The sequence below is a fragment of the Silurus meridionalis genome, chromosome 1 (assembly GCF_014805685.1).
Source record: "Silurus meridionalis isolate SWU-2019-XX chromosome 1, ASM1480568v1, whole genome shotgun sequence".
Classification (NCBI taxonomy): domain Eukaryota; kingdom Metazoa; phylum Chordata; class Actinopteri; order Siluriformes; family Siluridae; genus Silurus; species Silurus meridionalis.
Genome location: NC_060884.1, coordinates 1,110,001 through 1,122,500, shown reverse-complemented (window position 1 = coordinate 1,122,500; position 12,500 = coordinate 1,110,001). Strand labels below are relative to the sequence as shown.

Here is a 12,500-nt window from a genome sequence, read left to right as displayed (position 1 = left end):
TGAGATGCTGCTACTCTTTCTGTAATAAGTGTGAAGTCTAACGGTGCAAAAGGAATAAAACACTCTGGGAGTTTAACATGGGCACACGTTTATTTATCTACAGCATCTATATATACACAATGTGCGTGTGTGTGTTTTGAAAGGCTAGAAAAAGAATTAACGAGGAAGTTCTGTCTGTCTCTAACGCTTTCCAGAAGTTTGCGTGTTGTTGCAGTGCCGACGATGCAGTTTTTCGCAGAGTTTTGTCGTCTCTCGTCATTCTGCTGATCCCTCACTTCTTTTCTTTCTTTTTTTTGCCATCTGCACTTCTGAGTCATAAAAAAAAGCATGCAGCTGTTTTTATTCTGTATGCAGTTCCTAGTCGTAATAATAGTAATAATTTATTAATAAGAATTATAAATATGTATATTATTTGTATAATTGAGTTGAATTGCGTGTTGTTTTATCGTGTGTGTGTGTGTGTGTGTGTGTGTGTGTGTGTGTGTGTGTGTGTGTGTGTGTGTGTGTGTGTGTGTGTGTGTGTCGTCAGGTTCACCCCGAGAATGAAGACTGGACGTGTTTTGAGCAGTCTGCCAGCCTGGACATCAAATCCTTCTTCGGTTTCGAGAGCACAGTGGAGAAAATTGCCATGAAGCAGTACGCCAACAGCATCAAAAAGGTAACCATGACGACGAAGAAGAAACAAACATTTGATCAGTTTATGGTTTCATTCTGGCTTTTCCACTGACCAGTGTTTTGCTATAAATTTGTGCGTTCAGGGTAAAGAGATCATCGAGTACTACCTGAGAGAGCTAGAGGAGGAGGGTATTACCCATGTCCCCCGCTGGAGCCCCAACACATCCTTCGTTCAGCCCATCGTCGCAGTCACGCCCCCGGATCCTCCCACTACGGCCCCTATTGCCATCACTGCCCCCGCCGAAAGCACCAAAGACGTAGCGCCATGTAAAGACAACAGCGTTCCAGTAGACAGTGCCAACGAGGCGCTCGCTGCCACGCCCGATGGTGAACATTTACTGTTTTCGTTAAAAGAAATGAAAGAAAAGAAAAATACAATTCTGCTTATTTGTATTTAAAGGAGTTCTGTTCCCATTACCCATACCACTGCTCCCATTACCACTACTACCCCTACCATTACCCATACCACTGCTCCCATTACCACTACTACCCCTACCATTACCCATACCACTGCTCCCATTACCACTACTACCCCTACCATTACCCATACCACTGCTCCCATTACCACTACTACCCCTACCATTACCCATACCACTGCTCCCATTACCACTACTACCCCTACCATTACCCATACCACTGCTCCCATTACCACTACTACCCCTACCATTACCCATACCACTGCTCCCATTACCACTACTACCCCTACCATTACCCATACCACTGCTCCCATTACCACTACTACCCCTACCATTACCCATACCACTGCTCCCATTACCACTACTACCCCTACCATTACCCATACCACTGCTCCCATTACCACTACTACCCCTACCATTACCCATACCACTGCTCCCATTACCACTACTACCCCTACCATTACCCATACCACTGCTCCCATTACCACTACTACCCCTACCATTACCCATACCACTGCTCCCATTACCACTACTACCCCTACCATTACCCATACCACTGCTCCCATTACCACTACCCCTACCATTACCCATACCACTGCTCCCATTACCACTACTACCCCTACCATTACCCATACCACTGCTCCCATTACCACTACTACCCCTACCATTACCCATACCACTGCTCCCATTACCACTACTACCCCTACCATTACCCATACCACTGCTCCCATTACCACTACTACCCCTACCATTATCATTACCACTGCTCCCATTACCACTACTACCCCTACCATTATCATTACCCCTAATATTATACACATTTACTACTTATAATAGTGATATCAGCACTGCTACTTCTAATACTATCAATTGTAACATTAGTATCTATCTAATTGTGTGTGTGTGTGTGTGTGTGTGTGTGTGTGTGTGTGTGTGTGTGTGTGTTCTCATGTTAGATAAACTGGACGCTGACTACATCAATCGTTACCTGGGTGACCTTACACCTCTGCAGGAAAGCTGCCTGATTCGCCTCCGCAGCTGGCTGCAGGAAACACACAAGGGCAAGGTGAGTCAGTCACACACACACACACACACACACACACACACACACGTCTTGCTGTGCTACACCTAAAATCTTTTCTGTAACCGAAACCAAAAGGAATAGCTAAGATAAACAATAAATAGTGGAGACCAGCCAAATGTCCCCACAATGTCAAACCTGTTCTTTTCGTGTGAGGACCGTTGTTGTAAACAGTGTGTGTGTGTGTGTGTGTGTGTGTGTGTGTGTGTGTGTGTGTGTGTGTGTGTGTGTGCGTAAAATACGGTATTGCAATCGCGATGTGAGCTTTTATGTGAGCGATTTTTATGATGGCAAACGTTGCGATTTAATGAAATAAATAAGTACATGTGTGAACACACTTTCTGAGAGCTTAAATATTTTTGTGAAAACGTATGTTTTTATTTATTGTTTTATTTGATTCAGCTGTACCTTGGAGAAAAAAAAATGTTACATTAATGCAAATGTTATTTCATTTTGTAAAAAAAGATTTTATTTTAAAAACCTTTATAGTTGTAAAATACACATTTCAGTGTCATCAATAATCTGCGTGCAATTTCTTTAATGACTCATGAAAACATTATATTACTATCAAAAATATCAACCTCAATAATTGCGACCACAAATTTTTTCCAAATCGTGGAGCCCTAATGTAAAATGATGTGTATAACGTGCAGATCCCAAAGGACCAGCACATCCTGCGCTTCCTGCGAGCACGAGACTTCAACATGGACAAAGCACGAGAGATCCTGTGCCAGTCTCTCACCTGGAGGAAGCAGCACCAGGTGGATTACTTGCTGGACACCTGGAGCTCACCACAGGTCCTCCATGATTACTACACCGGGGGCTGGCATCATCACGACCGCGGTGAGCGCACACACACGCACAGTACACACACAAGCATCTGTAACCTTTTTGCCCTCATTATGTCAGAAGGTTGCGTGTGTGTGGTTGTGTGTGCGCATGCACATATGTCGCTGTGTCACATTTTTGCCATTATACTTTTTTTTTTTTTTTTTTTCCTCTTTTCTTTTAAATTTTTTTTTTATTTCAATTTTCAATTACCGCTTCATATTTTTTCCCTCACACACCCCACATGCACACAAATGCTCTGTATAATATTACTCCAGATGTGTTTGGGTGTTTAAAGTGTCAAAAACAACTAAATGGAAATAAGGAAGTTTCTGAACAGCAGCTTCCTCTCGGGGGAAAGAAAAAAAACACACTTCTGATTTTGTGTGTGTGTGTGCATGCACAGATGGCCGTCCTCTCTATATCTTGCGTCTGGGACAGATGGACACTAAAGGTCTGGTTCGAGCTCTGGGGGAGGAGTCACTGCTCAGACATGTAAGTTCTGAGTTTCCCATCATGCAATGCTTCAAAATGCAAGAAAGTACTGCTCACACAAATTTGATATTTATATTCTCTAATCAATAAGTGTGTGTGTGTGTGTGTGTGTGTGTGTGTGTGTGTGTGTGTGTGTGTGTGTGTGTGGTGTCTAGGTTTTGTCTATAAATGAAGAGGGTTTGAGGAGATGTGAAGAGAACACCAAGGTCTTTGGACGTCCAATCAGGTCAGCTACTTATTAAAGACACCTCGTTTCTCTCCTCTTTCTTTCTATTTTTCACACTCACTCACTCACTCTCCCCGTCTAACACTTTTGCTTTTTCTTTCACAACAAGTGAAACATGACTTTTATGACTTTAGCCTAGAAACCTCCCTTATTATAGGAACATACAGAATGCGCGCACACACACACACACACACACACACTGCACAGATTCTGTGCAGCAAAGAAACGCTAATGGTTGTTATCATGATGATGATGATGATTGTGATGATGTGTGCAGCTGTTGGACATGTCTGGTGGACCTGGAGGGTTTGAACATGAGACATTTGTGGCGTCCAGGCGTTAAAGCTCTGCTGCGTATCATCGAGGTGGTGGAGGCAAATTACCCAGAAACCCTCGGGCGCCTGCTCATCCTACGTGCACCTCGGGTCTTCCCTGTGCTCTGGACTCTGGTGAGGCTCCACACTTCCTGTTTAAACACTCAACACAAAGTCAGACAATAATAAAAGTGATTGTACAAAGCAGCTGTGTGTTAATGAATATTCAAATATATGCAAACTTACAGGATATGGACTTTACATGTATGCTGCAGGCTTCGATCTGTCTGTCTGTCTATCGTTCTGTCTGTCTGTCTATCTGTGATATAAATCTGGTAAATTAGTGTGTTATGACGTCATTAATGTTTTAAAAATAGCAATAATTATTATAGTTGTTATGCAGTTTGACACTGCAATATTTCATCATCTGCCTGAATGTACAGTCACTACTGCCCCCTGGTGGCGAATGTGAGTGCAGTTTTATTCAGGCAGAGTCTTTGGGGGGGGGACAGTAGTGTGTAGATACACTGTGTGTGGGTTTTTTTTGCATTATAAACTTATAAATAATAACATAAAATGAATTATATATATTTTTTTCCCTTCCCCCTTAGGTGAGTCCGTTCATTGACGAGAACACACGTAAGAAGTTCCTGATCTATGCCGGGAACGATTACCAGGGTCCTGGCGGTCTGGTGGATTACATTGACAAGGAGGTCATCCCCGACTTCTTGGGTGGGGAGTGTATGGTGAGTGCAGTGTGTGTGTGTGTGTGTGTGTGTGTGTGTGTGTGTGTGTGTGTGTGTGTAAAGGGTTTTATGGAGTTTTGTGGGTGTGGCTAACTGCATCACCTGTACGCTGTTGATATTCAGTGCAATGACAGGTTTATTAATGATTGTATAGTGTTTGATGAACGAACCCCAGGCCATTGTTTTACAGTGCGAGGTTCCAGAGGGTGGCCTGGTTCCCAAATCTCTGTACAGAACCCCCGAGGAACTGGAGAACGACGACATCAAACTGTGGACCGAAACCATCTACCAGAGCGCCAGCGTCTTCAAAGGAGCTCCACACGAGGCAAGGCGTATCACATAGTAAACGTTTTTATCCGTCATAATGACCGATTGTGTATACTCATCTCCTCTCTCTGTCTTTCACGTTCTCGTCCAGCTGCTGATCGAGATTATCGACGCCTCCTCCGTGATCACCTGGGACTTCGACGTGTGTAAAGGAGACGTGGTCTTCAACATCTACCACTCCAAGCGGGCTCCTCAGCCACCCAAGAAAGAGGCGCTGGCGTCTCACGGCATCACGTCGCCTGGGGGAAATAATGTGCAGCTCATCGATAAGTCGTGGCAGCTGGGGCAGGACTACAGCATGGTGGAGTCTCCGCTCACGTGTAAAGAGGGAGAGAGCGTACAGGTAACCTTTAGTACATTTATATTTAAATCATTTCCTTTATCAAGCTATCTATCATTTTATCTATCTTTCGATCTATTGTTCATGTTAATTTTCCTGTCTGTCTATTTATCCGTCTCTACTTTGTTTGTTTTTTTCCACTCTGATTTGTTTCTCTGTTTATTTGTTTATATTTATCTGCTCATTTATTTGTTTGTTTGTTTGATTTGTCTCTCCACAATGTATGTTTATTGTATATAAATGTCTGTGTATTGTTGGAATTTGTTGCTTTGGTTTACATTTAGCTGGGTTTTGTTTATTTATTTATTTTTGTGTTTACGTGTTTATTAGTTTTCAGAAGCGTTATTCTTGATGTTTTTGTTTCCCGTGTGCAGGGTTCTCACGTGACTCGATGGCCCGGGTTCTACATCCTGCAGTGGAGGTTCCACTCCATGCCTGCGTGTGCCGCCACCAACCTGCCACGTGTGGACGACGTATTGGCTACGCTGCAGGTTTCCTCCCACAAGTGTAAAGTCATGTACTACACCGAAGTCCTGGGCTCAGAGGACTTCAGGTAATTTCACATCTGGATTGCCACATCACAAAACATCTGGAATCATCACGTTTATAAACACAGATCTCTTTAATAAAAATAAACTGACGATTTCGGTAAATTTATGTACGTTGCCTCGATGCCATGTACAGTCGAACACTGTCCAAGAGTCTGCTTCTCTCTCTCTCTCTCTCTCTCTCTCTCTCTCTCTCTCTCACACTCTTTCTTTTCCTTCTCCTGCGAAACATTACCTCACGACTGCCTTCCTTTTTTCTTTCTCCCTCCGTAAAGAACGGCTTGCTGCGATGTGCAGAGTTTGTAAGTGATCCTTGTTTGCCGTTAGCCACGCTTTAGCGACACGCTAACGAAGCTCTGTCGGTGTGTTAGCATTAACGACAATGCTAACCCCTTGCTGGGTTATGGAAGCATGGGTGGAAGAACTCGAACCTACACACACTCTGAAAATCGCTGTAAAATGGAAGTCTGGGGGCAGATGTTCTACAAACAGGGAAGGTACTACTTTTTTCGAAAGAGAGGTTTTTGTAGTTTGTGTGCCTTTTGGCGTATGGATACGACTTTCAGGAAAGCATAAAGTAAAACCGGAACAACTTTTTTTAAGGGAACTGTTTGTATTTTGTGCGTCTCTGATGAAGACCGGACACCACGCATTGTTCAGAATAGTGTAAACTAAAGCTGGGCTACTATGGAGAAATCGCAACCTTCAGGAAATTGTAAAGTAAAGCCGGAACTACTTTTTTGAAGGGAAGAATTTGTTGTTTGTGTTTCACTAACCGCTTAAGGAATTTAATGGGACGTGGAAAGTAACTGGAACTACTTTATTGTAGATACGTCTGTCTGCTCTGTCTTTTCGACAGAGGGATACGACACGTCTTTCAGGAAATTATCGAATAAAGCTGGAACTACTTTTTAAAAGGGAAGAATCGGATTGTATGGAGAATGAATTTGCACTTTATGACCAAAATAGTAACATCTGCCCTAAGACCTCTGTTACACGTGCGTTTAATGTGAACACAACACGTTTTGTATTTTCAGCTCAGGGAAACGTGAGGAGGTTTTTACTGAGCCTGATTAGAAAAGTTGTTAAATGCAAATATCTTTAGGGTACTTGAGTGAAGTGTGTGTACGTTTGATTGTTCCCTGTTATCGGAGTGTCAAATTTGCATAACGCCCTCATAGCAAAAAAAAAAAAAAAAAAATCAATTTACAGTAAAAAGAAATTAGAACTGAATTAAAATCTTCTTGCAGTTTTTAGTGCACTCTTTATTTATTTTTTTTAATATATATATATATATATATATATATATATATATATATATATATATATATATTTTTAATTTTATACAATATTTTTTAAACCATTTCCCATCTAAAATGTAGCATTTAAATAAAATGTAGTTCTAAAATGTAGCATTTAAATAAATATGCTTATCAGACAAATTTTTTTTTTTTTTTTATTATGAGGGCATTTTTTTTCAATCGTTCTAATTTCAATCAGTAGAAAAAATAAAGGCTGTGTTCCAATACTGTTTTTCTGATGCGCCCTGGTTGACTTCCTATTTAAAGATTCTTTTTTGAAGTTTTACCCAGAAGGCATTGCAATGAAAAACATTTCGCTGAATAGATAAAAAAACAACAAAAAACAAAACAAGAATTTACACTTTCTAGTTAGTTAGTATTCTGTGTGGCTACCAAACTAGCTTATTAGCATGCTAATTTGGGGGGTGTTCCTTCTGTTGTAATGAAGCGGAAGTCGATTAAGGCGTGTTCATAAAAATAAAAAAGTAAAACAGCATTGCGATGTTCCCAGGACTAACCTTATCCCTGGCTTCTTCTTAATCTCTAAACTTTTTACAATGCTAACAAGGCTAATGCTAGTTTTTGAGGTAAATTATTACTCCAATGCTAATTTTTGAGAAATTATTACTCCAACGATCATTTCTGAGGTAAATTATTACTCCAATGCTTATTTTTGAGTTGTTTAATGATTCCAAAGCTATTTTCTGAGGCAAGTTATCATGCCAATACTCTTGTTTGCACATTTTTGGTCAATTATTACAGCAGTTTTAATTTCTACTGGTAAATTATTATTCCAATGCGGTTATTGAAGAAGAGGTCAGTTATTGAAATAAATTTACAGATATTTGAGAAATATTTTATAATTTTTAAAAGGGTTTTTATTAGCCATGTTAGCATTACTGTGCATAATTATTTTTTTTGTTTGTTTTTGTTGTTTTATATGGTACACACACACACACACACACACACACACACATTTTCTGGCTTTCTTTAAGGCTCGTGTGTTTGCCTGGTTTGAGGTGTGTACTTGGCGATGACCAGGAAAAAAAATTTCCCTTTTCCACATTTTTTCCAGTCAGAATTCTACAATGAGCTGGAAGGAACACTCAACCCACACATGCTAATGTTGCTAATGCTAATAGCAGGTGAAAGCTAACCATGCTAAAGGGATCTGTAACGTCTCTCATGTGTTTAGCATGTTAGCATTATTTTTGCGGGTGGAAGTGTTTCTAATCGTATGCACATGACGGGCTGAAAGGGATGGTGTGTGTGTGTGTGTGTGTGTGTGTGTGTGTGTGTGTGTGTGTGTGTGTGTGTGTGTGTGTGTGTGTGTGCATGACCGGCTGCAGGATTGGGGTTCAGCTCACCGTGTGTGTGTGTGTGTGTGTGTGTGTGTGTGTGTGTGTGTGTGTGTGTGTGTGTGTGTGCGTGTATGTGAGTGTTCTATTAACACAACTTTTGTTATAACTGGGATGTCCTAGTGAGCTCTCATCATATCTCTCTCTCTCTCTCTCTCTCTCTCTCTCTTTACTTTTTCTTCTTATATTCTTTTCTTTACACCTTTTGCTCTTTGTCATGTCTTTCTGCATTTTCTGTTTGCATGTCTTTTTTTGTGCATACTTTGTGAATTCCTTCTATCTTTCCTTTCTGTTCCCTCGTTCTTTGAACCCCCACCCCCCCACCCCTTCCCATGTTTTTCCCAAAATCTCTCTCTCCTCTCTCTCTTTCGTGATTCTTTTTCCTTTTTTCTCTCTCCTTTCTCCATCTCTTTTGTATCGTCTCTCCTTTTCTCCTCTCAGGGGTTCGATGACGAGTCTGGAGTCGAGTCACAGCGGTTTTTCTCAGCTCAGCGCCGCCACTACGTCCTCCAGCCAATCACAGTCCAGCTCCATGATCTCCAGGTAGAGCCAGGAGAGGGCACAAGAGGAAGGAAGGGCGGGGCAATACAGAAGATGTGGGGTAGGGGGGGCACAAGATGGAGGATGCGACACACACAAGATAGCAGACAAAAAAGAATAAACACACGTGTTTGAGAAGAGCGCCGTGGTGTTAAAGGGCTTTGATACGTGTTGCCATGGCGCTCGCTGAGCTGCCGGTCAGTTCACCAGACACTTCCTGTTTCCTCTTTTTTTTTTTTTTTTTTTTTTTTGTCTCTGTCTGACCCAGCAATACTCGTACTGTCCGATCTGGGGGAAAAAAAACATGACGAGCTGTTACACACACACACACACACACACACACACACACACACACACACACACACAAAGTGCACAGGAATACTGTATACATATGTGTTTTTCGTTTTTTTTGTTTGTTTATGCCATATCGCTGATGTTTGCAGCATTTATAGGTCAAAGGTCGGTTTGTAAGTGTGGCAAAGCGTCCACAAAGCAATAAACATTTCTATTCGTATTTATGACGAGAGTGTAACGTGTTTCGGCGGTGTTTATGGGTGCTCTCTGCTCCATTAGCTGTTAGCTTGCGCTATATATATATATATATTCTCCTTTTTTTTTTTTTACCTGAAACTTTCTTCAAAATGCCTTCGTCCAATTTGTTGTGAACGATCCGTTCCTATGCAGTGAAAAAGAAAAGCCTAAAACACACAGCGAGGGCTACTTTTTATGTTTTCTAGGTGAAAAGAGTAAATTGGGGGTTTGTATCGGACGCGTTTTTTTCGGAAACACAACCTTTTTGCATGTTAGCGTTAGAATTAGCTAGGCTAAAGTTAGCAAGACTTAGAAAACACAAATTACTGAGATTTTTAGCATGAAAAGCGTCAAAACATCGAATGAGTAGTGCAAAAGATTTCTTAAAAACCGTATCAGACGTCAAACATGCCGTAGATGATTATTATTATTATTATTATTAGGTGAAACAGCTAACACACAGAACAGCGAATGAACTGCTTTATTAGCTTCGTCCTGTTTTCTTTTACTGCCATAATAAACTTGCGATGTATTTTCCTGCCTAGATATCCTCGAATGAACTCATGCTAGCTAGCTAACTGTAATGCTCACTAGCTAGCTGATTAGCGTTACACACGTACAGGGCATTACATTTAATCATTTTAATATGACAGATGTATTTTGGGTTTTTTGTTTTCGTTACTAATAGGTCATGCTGTTACAAGTGGCACTTTTTCAGGTCAGTTTGTTTCGATATATATATTTTCGAAGCGTACGTTTGAGAATATCAAAATTGTAAATGTTTTACCGCGTGGGATCGGGGTGGGGTGGGGGCGGGGTGTATGTGTGTATATTATTACTATTATTGATATTAATATTGTTTAACTCCTCTCCATTTTGTGAACAAGGTCATGTCGGTTAGCTTAACGTTTACTTTACCTGTGCAGGTAAACGATGAGGTCTGGGGCTAAACCGAGGCGGCGATAAACGGCTTGTAGAAAGTTAAGGGCTGTGTCCCAAATCCAGAGTGTTCAAACATGAATGTGGTTATGTTCAAGAGTGGGTGCTGGTTGGTTGAGGGGAGGGGGAAGGGGCTGTTTGAGATTTTCTTTTAACCAGAATGTAAAAGTACACACAGGGAGAGAAGTGAAAATGTGAAGATAAAGAAAAATCATGGCTGTGTCTCAAATCACAACCTAAAAGGCCGTTTCTATTCTCATATGAGCGTTCCAAATCAAAACTGGAAATGTGATGGAGTGTCATGTAGTGCGTTTTCCACCAGATATCAGTCACTTCAGTGCTTTTTAATGGAGTAATAAAGTGATATTAGGGATTTAAATCACTCTCTTGGCTGTGTTCCAAATCAGACCCGCAGCGCTGATTAGACTCGAAAGAGAACAGAAAAAGCGATGTTTACTTTAGACTGCATTCCAAATTAAAAACTGGAAAAAGCAAGGCGTGTGAAGTTCTAGTGTGTACTTGATGGTGAGGATTGTGATGATTAGGCTTTAAAATGTTTCAGAGATAGTGATCTATTTTTACACGTGATGTGTCATAAATCGTGAGATGCCATCAGAAAGTCGGAGGCGTGGAGGAGACGAAGTCGCCACATTTCTGAATCTTTTGTTGGTTTGCTCTCATTTGTCACTGCCGACGCAGCCGTTGTTTCCTCAGCAGTTTACTCGGGCGCGACTCGATGCGCCGTGATGGCCGAGCGGACAAACGGGACCGCGGTGGTGTATGTCAGATTGTGGCTCCGCCCCTTTTTATTACAGCTCCACACGATACACGATTGACGATCGATACGATTTACAAATTCTTCACGCTAGCTCGGCGACTAACGGTTTGCCGCAGACAGCGTAGCGTGCCTTTACCTCGTTCGAAACGTTTAAAGATAAAAGATTCCACGGCTCCACCCACTTTTTAATAAACAATCAGGGAACCTGGAATTAAATGCGTTGTCACGTCCTGCGCCTTTTCAGCAAATAAAAATTTTCCCTCGGTTTTTAGTTGCATCAGGTCAGGAGGGAAAATCATAGCTGCTACGGATTAACTGCGAGCGTCGCATTTGTGGGCGTGGTCTTTTAGTGATTGATAGAACATACTGCCTGGATGTTCATTTTGTAAAGAGTTTTAATAAAATATTGGTTTCTTGTGTAAACGTGAGGACAGATTGCAGCGACGGTTTTACGCAGATTGACGGTTTTCCGGAGGCAGGACCTGTTTCCAAATCTGAACACAGATCACATGGTGCTTTTTTTTTTTTTCTTTTCTTCCCGCCCCTTTTAAACCGCCCAATCAGAGCGTCAGATTGAAATTTGGCAACGCATTACTGCGATCCTAGACTACGATCGGCTCTTTTTGGAACAGCTTTATCTTTCATTTCATATTTTCTGATCGATTCCCGTCGTCTCTCACTGTTAACACTGAACCTCACGGGTTCCATGTTTCCGCTCAATCGTGCGATCTGATTGGTCAGGAACGGAGGAAGAAAATCTACTCATGTCCGTCGAAAAGAAACGTGTATATAATAAATAATATAAATATAAACCTTTACATCTTTGTTTTTATTTAATTTTTTTCCAATGATTTCTGTCTCTCTCTCACTGATGCCGGTCTCCTCCGACCTGAACACTGCATATCTTTCTCTGATGAAATGATGACTGTCTGTGCAAAGAAGGAAAAAAATACTTTTTGAGATTAATATACAAAAGTGACTTTGTTTTCTCTGGAAATTATTAAACTTGAAATAAAACATTAAAGTCTACTGAGTGTTTCTTCTTTTAATAAGTTTT

The 12,500-nt window shown here is 41.2% G+C and overlaps 2 protein-coding genes across 4 annotated transcripts in view; both read left to right on the top strand.

The window, feature by feature from the left end:
* Window positions 1-12,472, top strand: part of si:dkey-237i9.1 (SEC14-like protein 1) — a 13,192-nt gene extending 720 nt beyond the window's left edge. The window contains exons 3-16 of one of the 3 annotated variants that reach the window (XR_006925408.1): window positions 530-658; window positions 759-1,002; window positions 2,048-2,157; window positions 2,826-3,015; window positions 3,407-3,495; window positions 3,651-3,721; window positions 3,999-4,170; window positions 4,647-4,781; window positions 4,972-5,106; window positions 5,200-5,451; window positions 5,823-6,001; window positions 6,272-6,298; window positions 9,097-9,278; window positions 9,332-12,472. Coding sequence is in view for 2 of the 3 variants with exons in the window: in XM_046847378.1 (XP_046703334.1) it covers window positions 530-658; window positions 759-1,002; window positions 2,048-2,157; window positions 2,826-3,015; window positions 3,407-3,495; window positions 3,651-3,721; window positions 3,999-4,170; window positions 4,647-4,781; window positions 4,972-5,106; window positions 5,200-5,451; window positions 5,823-6,001; window positions 6,272-6,298; window positions 9,097-9,202 (1,839 nt within the window). In the remaining variant the exon portion in view is untranslated. Of the gene's footprint in view, window positions 1-529; window positions 659-758; window positions 1,003-2,047; window positions 2,158-2,825; window positions 3,016-3,406; window positions 3,496-3,650; window positions 3,722-3,998; window positions 4,171-4,646; window positions 4,782-4,971; window positions 5,107-5,199; window positions 5,452-5,822; window positions 6,002-6,271; window positions 6,299-9,096 lie in introns of all 3 variants that reach the window. The other 2 variants (XM_046847378.1, XM_046847391.1) reach the window with 2 other exon arrangements.
* LOC124392327 (endonuclease V-like) overlaps window positions 9,372-12,500 on the top strand; it is a 15,668-nt gene continuing 12,539 nt past the window's right edge. Inside the window, exon 1 of the mRNA XM_046859220.1 lies at window positions 9,372-9,392. Coding sequence (XP_046715176.1) covers window positions 9,372-9,392 — 21 coding nt within the window. The remainder of the gene's footprint in view (window positions 9,393-12,500) is intronic.